The 19,715-nt window shown below is 34.5% G+C and overlaps 1 protein-coding gene across 3 annotated transcripts in view; it reads left to right on the forward strand.

Annotated features, from left to right (window-relative positions):
- The window catches only part of Rrp42 (exosome complex component Rrp42), a 102,215-nt gene extending 93,990 nt beyond the window's left edge, over positions 1 to 8,225 (forward strand). For all 3 annotated transcript variants that reach the window (XM_081756398.1, XM_081756389.1, XM_081756407.1), the window contains exons 5-6: positions 2,208 to 2,363; positions 7,803 to 8,225. In XM_081756398.1, coding sequence (XP_081612524.1) covers positions 2,208 to 2,363; positions 7,803 to 7,907 — 261 coding nt within the window. In that variant the 3' untranslated portion in view covers positions 7,908 to 8,225. The remainder of the gene's footprint in view (positions 1 to 2,207; positions 2,364 to 7,802) is intronic.
- The last annotated feature ends 11,490 nt before the right edge of the window (positions 8,226 to 19,715 follow it).

Genomic DNA, 19,715 nt, shown 5'->3' on the forward strand with positions numbered 1-19,715 from the left:
TGAATCAATGTCCACTGGTGGAACACGGGTCTTCGGACAGTAGTACACCATCCATTTAAGTGTTAAGGTGGAATTGGAAACACCGTATACCACCGCTGGTACATGTGGCTATTTAAGTGTTAAGGTGGAATTGGAAACACCGTTCAAATCTTCTCCCACCGGGAATCAAATCCTGGACCCCTTGCACCAAAAGCACGCCCGCTAGCCACTAGACTAACGAGGAGGACTTGTAGTTACTGTGTGTGTTGGTGAGACAAATCTTTATTTTTCTTTTGATCATCTGTTTTATTTGAGTGTTCAGCTCGAATTAACTTGGTTTGGTTAAATTAGGCATTATTATTAGTTTAAATTAGGCATTATTATTTCTTTACAACTTTAAAATCAGTTTTCAATGTTGCCAGTTTGATTTTAAAGTTGTAGAGAAATAATAATGTCGTCATATTTTATGTCCCCTATGGGGGACGCCGAGACCGACATGGTTAAGCTAGTAGAATTGACATAGAGTAACCAATTTCATTCCCTTATAAGCAATGCTGCTATTCTAATATTTTAACAACCGGTTCTCTCTCTCTCTCTCTCTCTCTCTGTATATATAGAGAGAGAGAGTGAGTGAGAGACAGAGAGAGAGTGGATAGATATATCCCCTTAGGAAACAAACCATACAAGGTAAACAAAAGCAAGTGTTTTACTAGATACCACAAATGACAAGTAGAGACTTACACAGCACCCTAATACAAGGGTGTGTGACGAAATTAGGTAGCACTGCGAATATCTTGGAAACTAATTATCCAAGATAGATGGTTGTCAAAAGTATTGGAAAGACCTTAATCCAGCAATGGATCAACAATTGTTGATAATGGTGTACATATATATAACAAATATAAATAACTCTCACCACTACACTCATGTGATCCCAGTTCTCATTCTTGAAATCTGAGCATTAAGAACTAAACGTTTATAACTTGTTCTGAGAGATCATATGTTTAATCTTGTAACTGTAAGAATTTCTAAAAATAAAGGTAGAACTGGGTAAAATTTACTGTTATGTCTGGGTATAACAATCGGTTCTGGCGAACCGGCTGAATAGCACCACTGCTTATAATTCAAAAAGTATGTGAAAGATTAGAAATTAAGAAACTGAAGTAGGAAGAGAGATTGAGAATAGGGTTAAGGAAATCATGTGTATAGAACTAAACCCAGTTCTCTTTGCTGTCTAATGCGTATCACTTCTTATTCATTTTCTCCGAGTGGCGCTAGTTAAATTTTTAGGAAAGATGGCTGATCGTGACTTCGTGAGTATTATAGCGAAAAGGAAATGAGAAAAGCTTGTACGTACTAATGAAAACTGTTTTACTAAATGTATTGATCGCTGCAATCATTGGTTGCTCGAAAAGTTTCAAGATGAAACAAATTTATTGATTTATAAGTGAATTATCTGATATATGCCACACACTACATGACCCAGTCTCGTCAAATAGTGTCCGTTGCTCCTTTGGGACACAGTGACAGAACGCTTATCTCTGGTGCAAGGGTTCCCTAATTCGATCCCGGCCTACCCGACTTTCTGATCCCAGCTTAAAATCCCGGAGGAAGTTCATGTGGCTCGAATCCCACGTTAAACTCATGTTGTGAAGTTCGACTGACTATCATTAAACCAAAGAGAAATACTTAATAGCAGTAAACTAATTTTATAACCAAGGGTAGCAAAGATTTATTCCGCTGGATGGATCTTTCAGACTGCAATCAAAGCGAAAAAGGCTTTCGAGTCATTTAACAAACTCTAAACATATGACCCAGAAAATAAAAATAAACACCAATGCAAGTTCAAAACTGTCCGAAAGATATTTTATTAGGACAGTAACCAAAATTTATTACTGATATATTATACTTACATACAAGATGGTTACCCACTAAATTGATAAATTGCTTGTTGGAGATTGGGTCACAGCTGTATAAAGATTGAAAAATATACGATTTTGATCCTTTTGTCTGTATAGAAGTTATGAATTTCTTTTAGTATCCTGTATATATAATATAACCTTTTTCTAAATTAACCATTGTTTTTTTTCCGATGTTATTGATAAAACAAGAAAAATTTGTGTCTGCTGCTGTTTTTATAATATAAAGGAATATTCAGGTAGATAATAGTGGTATTGTTAAAGAAAAATAAAAACGCATTCATATTTTTCGTATTATTATTCTCGCAGATCGGTGAGCACTGTGTGGTGGACCCTACAGCCGAAGAAGAAACTTGTAGCAAAGCAGGAGTTGTGGTGGCTGTGACAGAAACTGGTCAGATTGCATCTACATTCAAAACAGGCGTCGGAAGCTTACACCCGGAAACGTTAGCAGATGCACTGAGGGTACTTTTTACGTATTAATTTAATCTTGCAGATATTTTAAAACATTATTCTACCTCCGAAAGTCAGAGTAATATTTTTTTATGAATTGTGTTGGATATACAAGGTTTTGTCCCGAAAGAAATGAGAGAAGTTGTGGCTACCACTCAAAAGGCTGGGGAGCAGTTCAATTGGTGGGGAATATCAAGCATACACTTATTCAACTCAATTGTCTGTATGGCATTACAGCTGTTAGATTGTTACTGATAGTCTTGTAATATTAAGACAACTTTATAGGGACGAAACAGTGTCCCGAACGTTAAGCAATGTTCAGAATTCTCAAGAATGTGGCTAAAGTCTATTTTAGTGTGAGGATAGTCGCAAATATAGCAGACTTGCCGAAATCAGATGTATGTCGTGTCACTGCACATGAGAGAATTTCTGAGCAGAAAAGGTATGCCAACACTTCTACAGACTGTACAATTCGATTTCTTTGTGTTCCTGAGGCTCATAGTCGGCCTGAGCCTACACCGTTTTGGGAAATTGCAAAGGTCCAAGCAGCTATTACGTGTGGTTTGCAAGACATCTTAGATCAAAACATCCTGCGCTGCTATGAACAGTGGAAGCAGTACTGAAGTTGTTGTAGTGACACTCAACGATCCTACTTTGAAGGATGAATATTCCTGGTGTAAGCTCATGTGGTTCGGATCCCACGTCGAACTGTAGGTCCACATTTCATATAGCTTCGCCGCTAAAAAGGATCTGAAACCATCCACCCAACAGACTTTGAAAAATATTTTGTGTATCTGGATCTATTGGTAACTTTTTTTTTTTTTTTAACTTAGTTTCGTTTCTTTTGGGACAGATCCTGTGTAATAACAGTTGTAGGAAATTGAGTACATGGATGATTAAAGTATATCAGTACAAAATGTAAGCAGGAGAGGGAAGAGGGTTTCTTCACTATCCCTTTAGCAATTTTCCAGCATGCATCGAATTGTACTTTTTTTTTTTTTTTTTTTTCTGGATCTTGAAAGGTGCAAATTACAATAATCATAATAGTATCTTTTGAGTGAATATCAGTTCAAATGATCGTATGTAGGATAGTGTTTTCTAAAGAATCAGCTAAATGAAATAATAATAGTAATAATAATATGAACATACCCCCATTTATAAAATCATACATTACTGAGCTTTGCAAAAGATACTGATAAAAGTAAAGAATGTACCACTATAACATTCAATTCTACGAATTAAGTGCTAATTTAGACATGAAGTGAAATGAAATCAGGAAGACAAGCTTCAGTCTAGTAATTTATTCAACAAGATATAGGGATGTTAGTGTATTTGTAAGTATACTGACTCAAGCATAGTAACAGATAGGTATCTTTCTGACTCACCTTAATTTTGATGATTTCGGTCTTCTTTTCTGGAGGACTTACCGTGTCCTGTGGTTCTCCTCTCAACAGTTACAACTTGATGGCGTTTTTAACGAAGTAATCATTGGATAATGTCTCCGTGATAAAATGTATTCGCAATCTGTTTTGATATCTTTTAACAGTTCCCTTTGAGTAGATGTGAGATAGCGAATTCAAACAACATTATATGATAGGCTTATTAAGGTTCGAAATTTTGAGAAGTGACTATCAATAAGACTAATCTCGGCGCTTCGTCTTGTTAGAATAATCTGATCGGTTCCAATACTAATTCGTTCTCGAAGTATTATTAGTCCTTTCTGTCCGCTGTCTCGAGACCTCTGTAATGTTTTATAGTGGTAAAATGTTTTGATATTCAAGTATCCATAAAAGTGTCGTTGTCCCACGTGCAGCCTAAATATTTTCCATGATTTCGGAAAATATTTCCAGAAAGACATATGTTAATGGAAAGAAATCTTGTCAGTCACTTCATACGTAATGAAATTGTTTCATTACTCAAGTCTGTAGGAGACAGTAAACGGAGCAAGTTCACAGCATACGCTACATGCATGATATTTCCCCTGGCTATACAAGTATTTTTCACGTTCGTTTTAATCTTTAATAAAAATAAAAAAGCAAATATTAAACTGATTTTCAGCCAAATCTGAATTTTGATAGTTGATTTACCACAATAAATTGGACAGTGAAATATCCTAATACTATTGTATTCTTACTGTTCAGTATGTGGAGGATTTGTAGTGATTTACTGTTATATACTGTATATATATAGTAGACTCCCGAGTATCCGACCTGATGTGGTGAAGGGCAGGCCGGAGTTCTGTGCACTCATTTTTGCCCCACCAATACCAGAAGACAAAAGTTTTTGTGCCGAAACCACTGTTATAATACAGTATGTATTTTGTCACTTCTTATTTGGCTCTGTGCCAGTAGTTTATAAATGTTTATGCACTGTACTGCACTGCACGTTTCAGGAATTTATTAGAGAAAAAGTAAGTTAAAGAATTCGTACAGTACATGTAAACTGTTCACATTTTAACATAAATTATGTGATGCCTAACTTACATTAATGTAAATCGTAGGCCTAATTCTTAAAACTAGGCCGGATAGTCGCGTACCGGATAATCGAGAGTCAAGTGTATATTCATTTAAAACTGAATTACCAAACTTCCATAGATTAATATTAAAATCTACCAAAATCTCATTAGATAAAAATTAAAACGTACCATACTCCGCTAACAAGAAACAAACTGATCTCTTTTTTTTTTTTTTTTGTTTGTTTGTTTGTTTGTTTGATTTATTATTAAAATATTCAAGTTGTTGATTATATTTATAATCGTTATAATCTAATTAAGTGTCATTAATGTTAGTAATTTCAGAAGATGCACAGCGGTTCAATGGTAGAGTATCTACCTCTGGTCCATTGTTGATCTGAGGCCCACTTAGTTTCTGATGGGTAATATCATTTCCTTCGGTTTTCTTGGGGATCCCTTATGTCTACATTTCACTAATTCTTTCATAATAATTGATTTACATTTTATTATCTGTCCTTTTCAGCCTAAATGTCATAATCGTGTAACGTTAAACAAGATATTTCAAAGCAAAAGCCACCAGATTTAACGAAAAATAATGATAATAATAATAAAAACACTGACTTTAAAACTGTCAAATTTAATAACATAACAAATTTTATCAGATCAACATTTTGTGAATTAACGTACAGAAGTCGGCTTATCCGAAAGTGCTTACAAGAATACGTGTTCTTAGTATCAAATATAGCATGAGGTATCAGATTTTTATACACACATATTTTAAATTTGAAATATCTTATAATAATAATAATAATAATAATAATAATAATAATAATAATAATAATAAAGTACATCATTTACTTCTCCTCCGAAATAAAACTAATTCCCAGGACTCACTTTGCTCCTCCAAATTATTAGGTTTTAAAAAATCCCATCAAACATTGAATTTTCCATGTACGAAGTCCATAATCCCTTGACTATTACTAAATACTCTCTTTACCTAAGTCTTGATAATATGGGCAGCTCTCGGCGAAAATTTGACGTAATGTGCATTTTGAGTTTATTGACTGCTTCTCTTCTTTCAGAGAGATTGTTTCATAATCAAATATTTGCTTGTTGATATTATTGAAAAAGTTTTATTTACATCCTGTAATGTTTTGCTGTTCCCGTGCTTTGATGTGTTTCGTCTCAAGCAGAAAACAATGTTGTTAGAAATATTGTTTCATATAAATGAGGAAGAAAGTTCAAACAGTTGAAGTTAAGATTACCGTTACCTGAGAAAGAGAGTTGTGGTTTGACCATAAGCAATTAAAAAAAAAAAAAAATCCGTTTACGTTTCAACAATGGCTTGTGATCATCTTTGGAATTTTTACTTTGGTTTGTGGACTTACATTATCAGTAGTGGGTTCTTTTAAAAACAAATTCAGGATTGTTCTTGATGTCTACGAAGTACAATAACTTTTCTGCACTGCATGAATGTTTCCGGCTGAATGTTACGAGTCCACTAAGCAACGAAAGAATTCTTTGAGAGATTCGTACTGAAGAAGACGTCAGGCAGTCGTTGAAACGTATACGGACAAGGCAAAAAATAACTCCTGCTTAGGTGAGTCTTTAAAATATTTAATATGTATCGTATCAGTTTGTTCAATATTTATTATTATAGTCATGTTTGTAACTGGATATAATATTGTGCCAGCATTTACAAATAGTATGTGCGTAAAGGAGTATTAGGAAAATTACAATACCACAAACAGAACATAAATAAATAACAATATTTCCAGCAAAATAAAACTATAAAAGTTTTGTTACGAACGAATGACATACTCTTTAGCGCCACGAAAGTTAGTTTTCGATTTTTTTTCCCCTAAAACTACGCATAAGAATTTCCCCTCAAGCTTGTTAATTTTTTCAGCTCGATGTGATTTATAGACTGAAAATATCTTATCTCTGGTCAATATTTTAGTTAGACATAAAATGTAAAAGTTGTTGATAATTCTAAATTACATCTTATTAACCTTACAATGTACTGTTGTCTTGCTGATGTTTTAATGAAGAGCTTAATGAGTATATTGTAAGGTTCTACATGTTTTCACACCATGCTAGATGTAAACACTCCATAGACTACATTATTCTCACGAAGACGACGTCGTTCACCATCGCCAACGGTCGGCAAATGACGGAGATCAACGAGGGTAGCCGACATTTTAGGATAAAAGAAGACAGCACACCATAGAAAGTATCAATCTCGCCTGGTTGATCAAGCCACCAACTCTCTAAGACGTCTGGTTATTGGGAGGTACCCTTCGTACACACATTGGCGCATACTCATTGAGCTCTTGTACTACCTCTGTAAGACACTCGGTCATTAAGAGGCACGTAATTACTAAATTCTCTAAGACGCATGGTAATTGGATTCGTTTAAACTTCACACCAACAAACCTCCAAATATTAGAGGAACTTTGGGGGGCGCGGTGGCTCAGTGGTAGAGCGTTCACCTCTGGTGCTTGGGGTCCCGGGTTCGATTCCAGCTCCCGCCAAGTGAACTTTATGGTGGACAAACACCGTGCTCGTGGGTTTTCTCGGGGCTCTCCCGTTTCCTCCCACTTTCTTCACTCCACCATTTCACTCATCTCTCATCATCACCGTCTCCTTTAGCCTAACCGGCATAACCGTAGGACGTAAAACTCAAAGATTTCATTTCATTTTCATTAGAGGAACTTATACTTATTTGTAATATTTTGTATTCAACAGGAAAACTTTTATAATAAAAGTTGATGGGAAAGCCCAAACTCCCGTGTACCGTCTTGTAGCTCTACTCTAAAAGACAGAAAAGTTTACAATATATTTTAGTGCAACATTGATTTTTAGGTGTGCAAAAAAATTCGTTCTTCTCTAAATTTTGAGGGTGAAAAGGTAATTGACAGATTCTTTTAATTCTTATGTGTTCTATGCGCCAAATGTTATACGATATATGTCTTACATTACTTATCTTCTGTGTGCAGGTTGGCAAAGGTGTAGGAATTGAGCTGAACAACACGCTGAAGGCAACACTGGAAGAAGAAGAGAAAATGGGGATCAAAAGGAAACGATTTGGTTTCCTTAAATAACATAAAGATTTGAAGTTTATTGAGTTCATATTCCTATTGAAAAAAAAAAAAAAAAAATCTTGTTATTTAATTGAATTTATTTGCAAACAACATTACTGATTACATTAATATTTTTTCTCTGCTTTGAACAAATTAATTACATTCCTTGTATCAATAGTGCCATTACATTGAAATTTTTCACATGTTTTTCAGATGAAAATTAGCTTATGTATTTCCGTATTAGTCATATGCTGTTCTAGCCTTTAATTGCGGGACTACTTGGTTTAAAGTTCTGTATATTTATGAATTCAAGTTACAAATAAAGTATATTTTAATAAATGTTTGTTTAAATATAATTTCACGCATAGATGTATAATTTGTGACAAATAAGTTGTTTTCCTTCATCTATTGCGTCGAAAGCAGTGGCGGCTCTTGAAGGAAGTTACACTGGTAAAAATTTAAATCTTAGTGCTGCACACTAAGAAGGGAAAGCTTATCTAATGTATTAATTCTTGTATACAGCTTTCTGCAGTTGTGTAAGCCGTTAGTCTGAAGTATACCGTGAATGCGCTGTATTGTGTAGGAATCTCTGTTGCCTTCCTCGGTAGCTCTGAGTAACTCAACATGAAATTGTTGTTACTTAGAATGTCATCTTGTCCTTTATGTATATGTGTCTGTGTGTGTTTAGTTGAGAAGTGATGGGGTTAAAACAAGCGCTAGAGTTAAATCGTTTCTTCTCAAACGTATTTGAAAACTTTTTTTTCCTCGCTACTGTAAACACTTTGTACCAGAACTTACTTGTGAAGACAAATGCAATATAGGACGATATTTGTAGGATTGTGCTGAGCACTGAGAAGCACTTTGCATGGTCAGTGCTATAATCTTAAAATTACAAGATTACCTGCTTGTATAAAATTACCACGAAACACTGAACGACATTTGCTTGCTGGCCAAGAGTTTTCATTTAATCATTCCACCACGTCAAGTAAAATTAGTCTTCATTATGATATTACCAAAAAGCGTACGATAATTCTTAGTTGTAGGGATATATTATATGAAACATTGCAAAACTGCGCTGCTAACGTCACAAAAAGAAAAACGACCTGTTATTGGAATGACGTCACAGATCAGAATGTTCAGAAAATATTATGTTGTAAAATGCTTCAGAAAATGTTCGTATATTGCAATTTCTTTCCATAAACTAGGAATGAATTTAGTGAAATAGTAAAAGGAAAGCAATAAATTAAATTAGGTAGTAGATATAAGAATAACGTGTTAATAACACCTTTTCTTCTAGATTAAAGTAGACAATAACTCATCGATAATGTTCTATCATTACAAATTTTTAAGGATTTCACCAGAATTATTTTATTACTATAGTAGAGAAAAGTTATTACTGCTCAGTTTAGATTAAAAATAAATCACGCTTAAATTGAGAATATCCAGGTCACCAATATAGCCACAGCCATAAATATAGCTTTTTCTTTTCTGTTTTTTTTTCTTTTTCTTCTTTTTTTCTTTTCTTTTCTTTCTTTTTTCTTTTTTTTTTCTGTTTTTTTCAAAATTGGAGTGCTCGTGCCTGCAAAGTTCATGTTCTGTTGTTGCCTATATACATTTTCCATTCTTTACTATAAATATTGAAAATTTCTCGGTATGCATAAATGCGGTGAATCTCTTCACTATTACAGCTACAAATATAGACTTTTCTGCACCAAAAACTCCTTAAAGTTCTTAAAACCCTTACGCTACTACCTCCTTTAAACTTTTTCTGTCATTTACTGTACATAGTGATAGTTGATCAGCACACAATCACTGCAACCATGGCTTTTGCTTATTTGTAACATTCGTTTCTGAATATTATATGATGGGACACATTTAAAAACTATTTTTGGAGCATGTTGAACACAATATTTATTACCAGCAATGTGTAACACATTCCCAAAGGACAGGAGTTTTGCACTGTGTTCAATGTTTGAAGATTACATCTCTTAGGTGGACACCACTCCGAAAAAGAACATTCTTTGGCCCTAACAAGCATGTTTGAGACGTGGACCCAAGTTTAAGGTGGAATCCGAACCATCGTAATGCGTTCAGTTTTCTCACCGTGAGCCCATGCACAAAAGACGCGTGTGTTAGTTACTAGAGCAAGCAGAAAGGCACAAGAATTTCATGTGAGTTATCGACGAAGAGGACAGGGTTTGCCGAAACAGTACATTATATTAACTTATGATAAACAACTTATTTTTACAAATTATTTTGAATAAAGTTCTGTGTATTTATAAATTTATGTTACAAACAAAATGTGATCCAATTTCATGGAAAAATTATTTCTGTCATGTATAATCGTTTAGAGCACAAACACACTAAGGAACTAATAGAGATATTTATCGTTCAAGCTTCAAACAGACGTCAATGGAGTGATAGAAAGTAGAAAGAAAATACTAAGCATCACCTGGTAAGATATCATCATCACTCATATGAGTTAATCGAGTCTTGAAACCTAAGTGTCTTCAGTGTGTTTATGTCGTCAGCAATCACATATATATTCATACATTTACTGTGCAAAACCCCACATTTAACATATGATACCTGTATTCATATGTTGTAATACGTGAGTGTACGTAATGTGATACCTATGCAATGATCTCCCATTTATCGTGCCCTTACGAAGCTATATAAATCTTCGAGAACAGCGTAAGTATATAAAAAATAAAATAACATCGAAAGGTACTTACACGAAAAACATGCTAAAGCAGCTTTCCCAACCTTTTCCACACTGCGGCTCCCTTTAGAGTTTACAATACATATGAAGGACCCCTTGCAATATGTACGGGTAGTATTTATATTTCTTCCACATGTTAGTATGTATGTGGGTGTCAGTGTGAGTGTTCATCTCACTCGCCAGATTTTCTTTTACCACCTACCTTTACCGTGACGCAGTAATTCAGTAAAATCACTTGTAAATAAATAATCTGGATGAAACATTACTTTTTCCCATTTGTAACAACAAGCGCTATATGAAGGGTGCAGGGGAAAGAGGGAAGAATGTATGTACCACAGAAAATAGCTTAGTGAAGGGTTTTTGACAAATGAAAGAATGTCGAGCAAGAATTTCTTATTCCCTCTTTCCTTTTCGAGTCACTTATTCCGTCAGATTTTCTTTTAAAGATATTTAGAAACACGTACCTCAATCTCTACACGCTTTTAGGCTCTGCCAGGAAAAAAAAAAAAATGGAGTATAGGCAACTTCTTATAGGTCAACTATAACTTCTCACGCAAATTGACTTATTATTAATTCTATCATTTAACTTAAAATGGTGTATTTCTCACAACTGGGTGTGCCTTTCTCAGATTGGCTTGCGGACCCCAGGTTGGGAAAGGCTGTGCTGAGGAAACAAAATGTAAATACTTTGCTATCGAGAGTGAATGGTTCATCATGAGAGTAGAAAAAAATGATCAACAGTGACATGCGATAAAATAATTTGGGGAAAATAAGTAAATAAATAGAAAAAGTAATAAAGTTGAGGAAAAGTAGGTTGAACTTTCCACCCTCTTTTTCTTTCCGTTTTACGATATTAAATATACATAAGTAATATGCATAAAATCAAGGTTTAAAAAAATACAAAAATGAAATAATAATAATAGGGGTAGTGGTGTGATCTTCGCATATGCAGATGAAGTTATTGGAGATGATCGATGCGGATGTAGGCGAAATCGATCAACTATCGACTAGATATTTACCATTCGACAATACTCGAAAAGAAATGTAAATACAATATCCCAGTTCATCGGTGAAAAAGGAAACGTTGTACAACATTCTTACAGAATTTGGAGTACCGAAAAAGCTAGTTAAGATTAATTAAGATGTGTTTAAATGAATCCCAAAGTAAAATCCGAGAAGGAAGATTCTTGTCCACGAGCTTCAACGTCTAGAATTGCATGAAACAAGGAGATGTGTTGTCTCCATTATTATTCAACTTTGCTCTGTAGTACGCTGAAACGAAAATCAAAGAAAGCAACCAGACCATAGAGTTGAATGGTAATCAACAGGCTGATGATGTAAGTCTGATAGGGTGTGACAGAAGACCAATAGAAAGAAATGCAGAAATATTATTATAGGTATCCTCTCAATAATGGCAGAATACCTATGATGATGACATTAAATGCTTGTAGGGACATGGATTTAGAGCTAAGTGCAGAGAAAACAAAGTACGTGGAAGTTAGCCGGGATCGTTATACTGCAAATTATGGATGCTTCAAAATATAAAATAATACTTTCGATAAAGTGGATATTTTCAAATATCTAGGATCAATATTAACAGTTCAAAACCATATCCACGAAGAAATTAAATGTCGACTAAAAACAGGGAATTCGTGTTATTATTCAGTTGAAAATCTTTTGTCGTCGCGAATTCTGTCTAGGAATTTGAAGCTTTTAAAGTATATAAAACGATAATCTTGTTTATTGTCCTGTATGGTTGCGAAACATGGTCACTTACTTTGAGGGAAGAACACAAACTGAAAGTATTTGAGAATAAAATCCTGAGTCGAATATTCGGACTCAAGAGAAACGAATGGAGACTGGCGGAAACTTTATAACGAGGAACTGAATAATTTATACCGTTTATCTAACATTGTTAGGATCATCAAATTAGGAAGCTCAGGTGGGCAGGTCATATAGGCAGAATGGAAGAAAGATCCCGAGTTTTAACGAAATCCAATCGGGAAACGACCATTAGGAAGACCTAGGAGCAGATGGGGGGACGATATTAAGATGGATATCGCAAAAATAGGAATACAAAGTAGGAACTGGATCCAGCTGGCTAAGGATAGAAGTCAGTGGAGAACTTTTGTGAATGTGACATTGAACCTCTGAGTTAGGCCATAGAGTTAGCTAGTTTAGTTAGTTATAAACCTGTAAAATCTACAGAAGAAATATGTTACTAGATTTCATAATAGTATTGTATAAGTAATCAAAACATATCGGGATCTTACCTCTCACATGTGTAATAAAGTAGAAATATGAAGTGCAAAATATGCTCTTTACCACGTATTATTCTATAAGGAAGACATTATGGAGCGAAGTGATATGTGAAAGCAATGAACAGAATGTCCATCGAAGTGTAGCAAAGTTGAACTACACACAAAGTATGTGCTTTTATGTCATATGTAGCGTTTTTACACTATCGCCCTTTATACATATATCCCCGTCGTTGACGCGCACACACCTTCACGCTGCCGCGCGGGCCCTCCTGATGAACTTCTTCCCTGACTGTTAGATTATAGCATTTGTGCTTTTTAATGGCCACTTATTACAAGTTGACTGGTGTTTTTAAGTCGGTTCGTGTTTTACATTCAGCCCCCTAGAGACAATGTGTACCCAGTAATGCAACTCCTCCCATTACAGTATCCACTCATATGTAAATAAACGAATAATCTTTGTGCAGATAACAATGTTAAATCTGCCCTTTGGCATAGTACAGAAACAGACGAGGTGAGAACTAGATCTACTTCTACAAGAGCAAAACTTACATATCGACCGTACAATTGTACAAGAGAAAACAAAGAAGAAAATTCATTAACGTTTAGAGGCCCTGTGGGTGGCGAAAATAATATAGATATTACGATTGTAACAGAAAACATAATAGGAAATTTAGAAAATTGGCAAATTCTTGACAATTGCAATCTAAGTGATCATTAAGTAGTTGTGTTTAACCCATAACTGCCCGAATTATTTTTTTTTTTTTTCATGATTTGATAATATTTTCAGATAGGTTTGTTCCATATTATCGTAGTAGATGTGAAAATAACGAAATTTTTGTTGTTATTGTTGTAGTGTGTTCATTGTGAGCCGTGTCACAAAATTCCACACATAAAATCTCCCAGGCATAAAAAGTTACCCCTATTTGCATGTCCATATGGACACGCTGGGAAGTTATGGGTTAGATGGGACATCGAAGGGAATGATGGAACCGATGAAAGAAATGACCTCAAATACAATTGAAAAATGGAAGATTTTTTTAAAAAAAAATTACAGTCTCCACAAGTAAGTAAAAATACAAATATAGACGAATTGGTGATACATATACAAAATGATATACAGGGCATGATTAAATATTTGATACCAATAACAAAACAGGCGAGTAATTTCTTTAAACCAAAAATTTGGATTCCATAATTAGAGTGGGACTAAGGAGAATTTCAGAACACGAAGAAAAAAATACCAGCTTGTAATCGATCCAGAAGACTCGAGGCATACAGAACACCAAAGCGAGATATTCAATATTTTGCAGAACACAAAACTAACAAGTAGGAGAATTTTGTTAAGAAAATTTAAATTAGATCCATGGAGAGAACTGTACAAAATACCTATGCAAAAAATTAATAAAAGACTATTAACTATTTAGAAAGAAGATGGACTCTATTCCAAAGATTGGAAAGAAACTGCACAAATGCTACTCAACAAACTATTACCGGGTAACGAAGATGAAACTCATACTGGTCAAAATTCAAAACTAAGAAGTAAGATGCAGGAAACATTTAATGATTACGGAAAAGAGATATACTATGTAAATAATGATGAATTAGAAAAAAAAAATTTCGTACACTTTAAATGAAAAAAAAAAAAAAAGCTCCAGGTTCAGATGGCGTAAAATCAGAAATAATTATAGCAAATGAAGAAATTTTAAACTCTTACCTTTGTAGATCATAAAACGCTTGCTTCAAACAAAGAAGAGTTCCAATACCATGCAAGGAATCAAACTTAATAATCTTTCTAAAGGATGAGGATAAAGACAGAGCAGAAATTAAATCTTACAGACTGGTTTGTCTCATTAATGTTATATATAAAACAATACGCAACAGAATTAAGAAACACAAATTGGTTTTACAAAATTGTATATATCTGGAGCATTCGACAATCTGTGTTGGTTTTCGCTCTTTGAGAATTCACAGAAATTAAATGACTGTATGATACAGTAATTGATTACTGCAAGAATAGCAGGGTTAAATGTACGTGCCCTAAAGATGAAGTAGAGAATACCACTACGAAAGGATGTCCCAAGTGATCTGGCTAAGGTCCTATCTCCTACGGTATCATAATATAACATGTTTGGAAATATTGAACCAAAAGGAGGCGTAGTAGGATATGCAGATGACGTGGCTATTGTAATAAGTAGAAGATGAAGACAACTAGAAAAGAAATGGAATAAAGCTATGGAAAAGAAACACGTTAAACCTTCCAACAAAAAAGACAAAATACATGCTATCCGGAACAAGTTGCAAACAAACCCCATAATAAATTAAAAATAAGCCCGCATAAAGAGTTAAAAACTTTAAATTTTTAGGTCTATGGTTGGACGAGAAATGGGTCTTTCAGCATCATATTGAAATGACAGCAGAAAAGACAGAAAATTATAAATAAGATTGTCACCGCCAAATAGCCGCAAAAAGTGGGTCCTGTATCAGATAAAACGTCCAGTGCTTATAAATCAGAAACGGTTGAGAATACAAAGATGAAACAAAAACTGAGATAGGGAACGATGATAAAGCATATCAAATGGTGGTGTTGTGGTGATTCTCAGGATCCTTCGTGAAGGGGTCCAACTTCAAATTGATACAGGGCCCACTTTTCGCGACCATTTTTAAAACGGTGGCCCAAATCGAAAATTGTTTCCTACAAAAGTTGCTTCGTTTTTCAAGGACTTCCGAATGAGGTATGATTCAATACATGTTCCCATTTGAAAATTTGTAGTTGGCCCCTGGGCCCCCTTCAAGGAGGGCTCTGGGGGTCACTACAACACCATGTGATGTGTTCTATGACATTTTCCTATCTCAGTTTTTGCTTCATCTTTTTATTCTCAGCCGTTTCTGATTTATAAGCACTGGACATTTTGTCTGAAACACCCTGTATATACAGGTGCGGATCCAAGGGGGCTATAGTCCCCCCCTTGACGCTCAGGTATACACTGAATAAAATGGGCTTAAATCCTGCTTTACACTGGATAAAGCTGCGAACTATGGTTTAGCCCCTCATTTGATCATATCCTGGATCCGCCACTGTATATATATATATATATATATATATATATATATATATATATATATTAGGGTGGTCCTTATTTTTTGATTTCCTAATTTCTTTGGACTCACCCCCAAAAATTGTTCCATATGGGACTAAATTAAGGAAGGAGAAAAATTAACTTCATTGAATAATATTAAATGATGCCCCAAGCGACCTAAAATTTTGAATCCGATTACAGTACATAATATATGGGAAAATCTGGAATAAAATCTTGTAATTTAGAAAAGGCTTAAGGGAACGCAAAAATACCCTGGATAATGGAAGTAAAGGAAGAAACACATCTAATGTTGTATAGTATTGTCACAGCGGCCATCTTGAAGTCCGCCATCTTGGATTCAGATCAAAATTTTCAAATAGGAAGAGGGTAATGTGACATATCGTTTTGAGGTGCCGTTTCACCAGAAACACAAATCTGACACTATTTTAAAGATAGCCTTAGTCGTCTAAGAATTATTACCTGTGAAAATATTTCTCTTTTTCACAAGTAATAACTCTTACACAACTAAATGTAAAGACATGAGTTTGGCTCGAAAAGAACAAGAGGGATATGCACGGCTTCATTAGAAAGAGGAACTCAAAAGAAAAATGCACTTCTTAAAATGATTTGTATGAATTTTACACCAAAATACACGGAGGTAAGCATTTCAAGAAATGAAGAGGAAAACCCAGTTGAGTATGTAAGATAAAATGTAAATATGTGCCTGTGTGCGCCCGGAGCCTGCAAGAGATGTAAAAGGGGAAAAACTAATTTTAAAACTCCAAGACAGGTTGCTGCTCTTGATCGATACAAGTCCACTGATAGAACGAGAATACATATTCCGACAGTGACGGCAGAAACATTAGGCCATAATGTAAAGGAACTAGTAATAAATATGCATCGATGCTGAGAGAAAATCCGTAGCGAAGTTGCATAAGACCACAAAAACAATTTTGGAGTGCATCAAGTGCGTTAGTTGTGCAATGAGACGGAACACTACTGCCGAATTTGACTGGTAGAGAGACTATCGATGGGTTATCAATATTTATTACAGGAGATGCTCATGAGAGGCTAACTGGTGTTCTCAGTTTGTCATCATGAAGAGGAGAACGAACATATTATTTCTACTACAGTTCATTAGCTTGAAGAATGGAACTTGGTAAAGTTCGTGCAGGCAGTTTGTTGTCACACTATTCCCTGCAATATGTGTCATGTGAACGGTGCTTTCATTCTGCTAGAGCAGATGTTCCAAAATGATCTTCTATACCTTCGTTGTAGACATTACATTTATGAATTGGTTTTAAAATGTGTATTTGACAGGTGTTGTGTTTCGTTTGCGTCTGGACCGGACGTTTTCCTATTTAAGCATTTTCAGAACGATTGGTCTAAAATAGATTGTACTAACTTTATTCCAGAATTGATGATGATGATGACGTAAGGAACAACATTTCAGATGTAAGAAATGAAGTATTGAATTTTGCTATCAAACTTGTAGAAACAGGACACCGCAGAGAAGATTACAGTAAATTTTTAGAACTGACATTCTTAGATGGCATACCTCCTCGAAGAGTTTTCTTTCGTTTGCCTGGAGCAATTCACCATGCAAGGTAGATGGGAAAAGCAATATATTGTTTAAAAATATTTCTCTTTCGCCAACATTTTCGTTTAACGAAGCAAATAGAAACGGGTCTTCGGAGAGCATGAATTTTTCTGATACGACTATATGTCCAAGCTTGATTTAAATGTGATCAAGTATCCCATTCATCATTACAAGACCTGCAATTTTTGAAAGCTTTGTACAGTTATAGGCAAATAGATAATGAATTATCTGAAGTGGCTCTTTCTAAATTTTCTTGGCATTTCTGGTACTTGAAGGAGGAATACGTAGCATCGGAGTTTTTTGATGATGAAGTTAACATAGTGGAAAAACAAAAATTGGTTGAAAGAATTAAAACTGTAAGGAGAAACCGTGAAGCAGCAAAGAGGCTTGACGCAAGGATAATACCATAAAAATTCTTGCGAAAAGAGAAATCAGTGATTTTGATACAACAAACAATTTTTTCTCGTGAGATTTAAAATACCCAAAGGGTTTCTTGAGTGCGATCCGATTTCATGGTCAGATAACAATGATTATCTTCAAGGAAAGACAATAGTTAAATTCATCTCCGTAATAAACGATGCAGCAGAAAGGGGAGTGAAACTAACAGAAGATTACAAAATCGTTTTTACGAAAAATGAGTATCAGAAACAGTTTCTTTTGCACATAGTGAATTCTCATAGATAATCTTTTCCTAGATGTGACAAAAGTGAACTGTGTAGTATATAAGATTGAAAACCTATTGAAAACTTACCACAAAGCTACAGTACTACATAAATAAGGGATATTTCAATTTCTTCCATGTTATATTTTTTTCTTTTTCCTCATAATCTTCTATGAATCATCTTGATGGAAAAACTTATTGGTAGTTCATGGGGAAACAAAGATTTAACTTTCTCTAGCAGTTTGTTTCCTGTTTATGTAAAATACTTCCAAAATTCTTACAAATCTGTGGTCCATAACTACAATAAAATAACATTACATCGAAGCATTTCGTTTTTCACACGTAATAACTCTTACAAGATTATTGGTAGCTTGAAAATAATACGAGATTTGTGCTTCTGGGAAAACGCCACCTCAAAATGATATGTAACATGACCCTCTTCCTATTTGAAAATTTTGACCTGAATTCAAGATGGCGGACTTTAAGATGGGCGCCGTAATAATGCTATACAAAATTAGGTTGTTCATTTCCTCTAGTTCCATTATCCAAGATATCTTTCCATTCCCTTAAGCCGTTTGTAAATTAGAAGAGTTTATTCCAGCTTTTCCCCATAAACTATGTATTGTAAACGCATTCAAAATTTTAGGTCGTTTGGGGCACCATTTAAAATTATTCAATGGATCTAATTTTTCTCCTGGCTTAATTTTGTCCCATATGGAACCATTTTATTGGGTGAGTCCAAGGAAATTCCTAAATTTATTTTTCCCCATATAAATAAGGACCACCCTAATATATATATATATATATATATATATATATATATATATATATATATATATATATATATATATATATATATATATATATATATATAGAGAGAGAGAGAGAGAGAGAGAGAGAGAGAGAGAAATAGACAGTGTGCAAAGAATAATACTGGTAAGAATAACTGGAACATACATAACAACGTACAAATGAAGACTACAGGGGGACAGGTACGTATCCAGGATTTCGTAAAGGGGGGATCCGTGACATGAAATAATATGGATGTCCCACCAGGGCTCGATAATTCTAAACTATTTTACTGGAACATATATTGGTTCGTTTAGTCAGAATTTCGAAATGCCGGGGGGGGGGGATCACATGAAATACTGAAGGCCCAGGAGCTCGATCAGTCTAAATTAATTTACTGGCAACATTTATTGGTTTATTAGGACAATAAAATGAGCACATGTTAGTAACTATTTTAATAAAAAAAACTATGAAGAAATCTCGAGTAAAAGAATTTAAAAAACGTATTGAGAAATATTTACAATATTTACGCTCCTTCTTCTGTTCGTTCAAATATAACAATTTTTCTTTCATTATAACCTCAACTATGATAAAAACAGTACATATCTACTGTTATAAAAAGTAGATATTCAATAATGTCTTGTAAAATATTTTACAATATCTGCGTTCCTCTCTCTGTTGAATCAAATGTTAACAGAACTTTCTTTCCACATAACTTT

The sequence above is a fragment of the Thermobia domestica genome, chromosome 1 (assembly GCF_964235325.1).
Source record: "Thermobia domestica chromosome 1, izTheDome1.hap1.1, whole genome shotgun sequence".
Classification (NCBI taxonomy): domain Eukaryota; kingdom Metazoa; phylum Arthropoda; class Insecta; order Zygentoma; family Lepismatidae; genus Thermobia; species Thermobia domestica.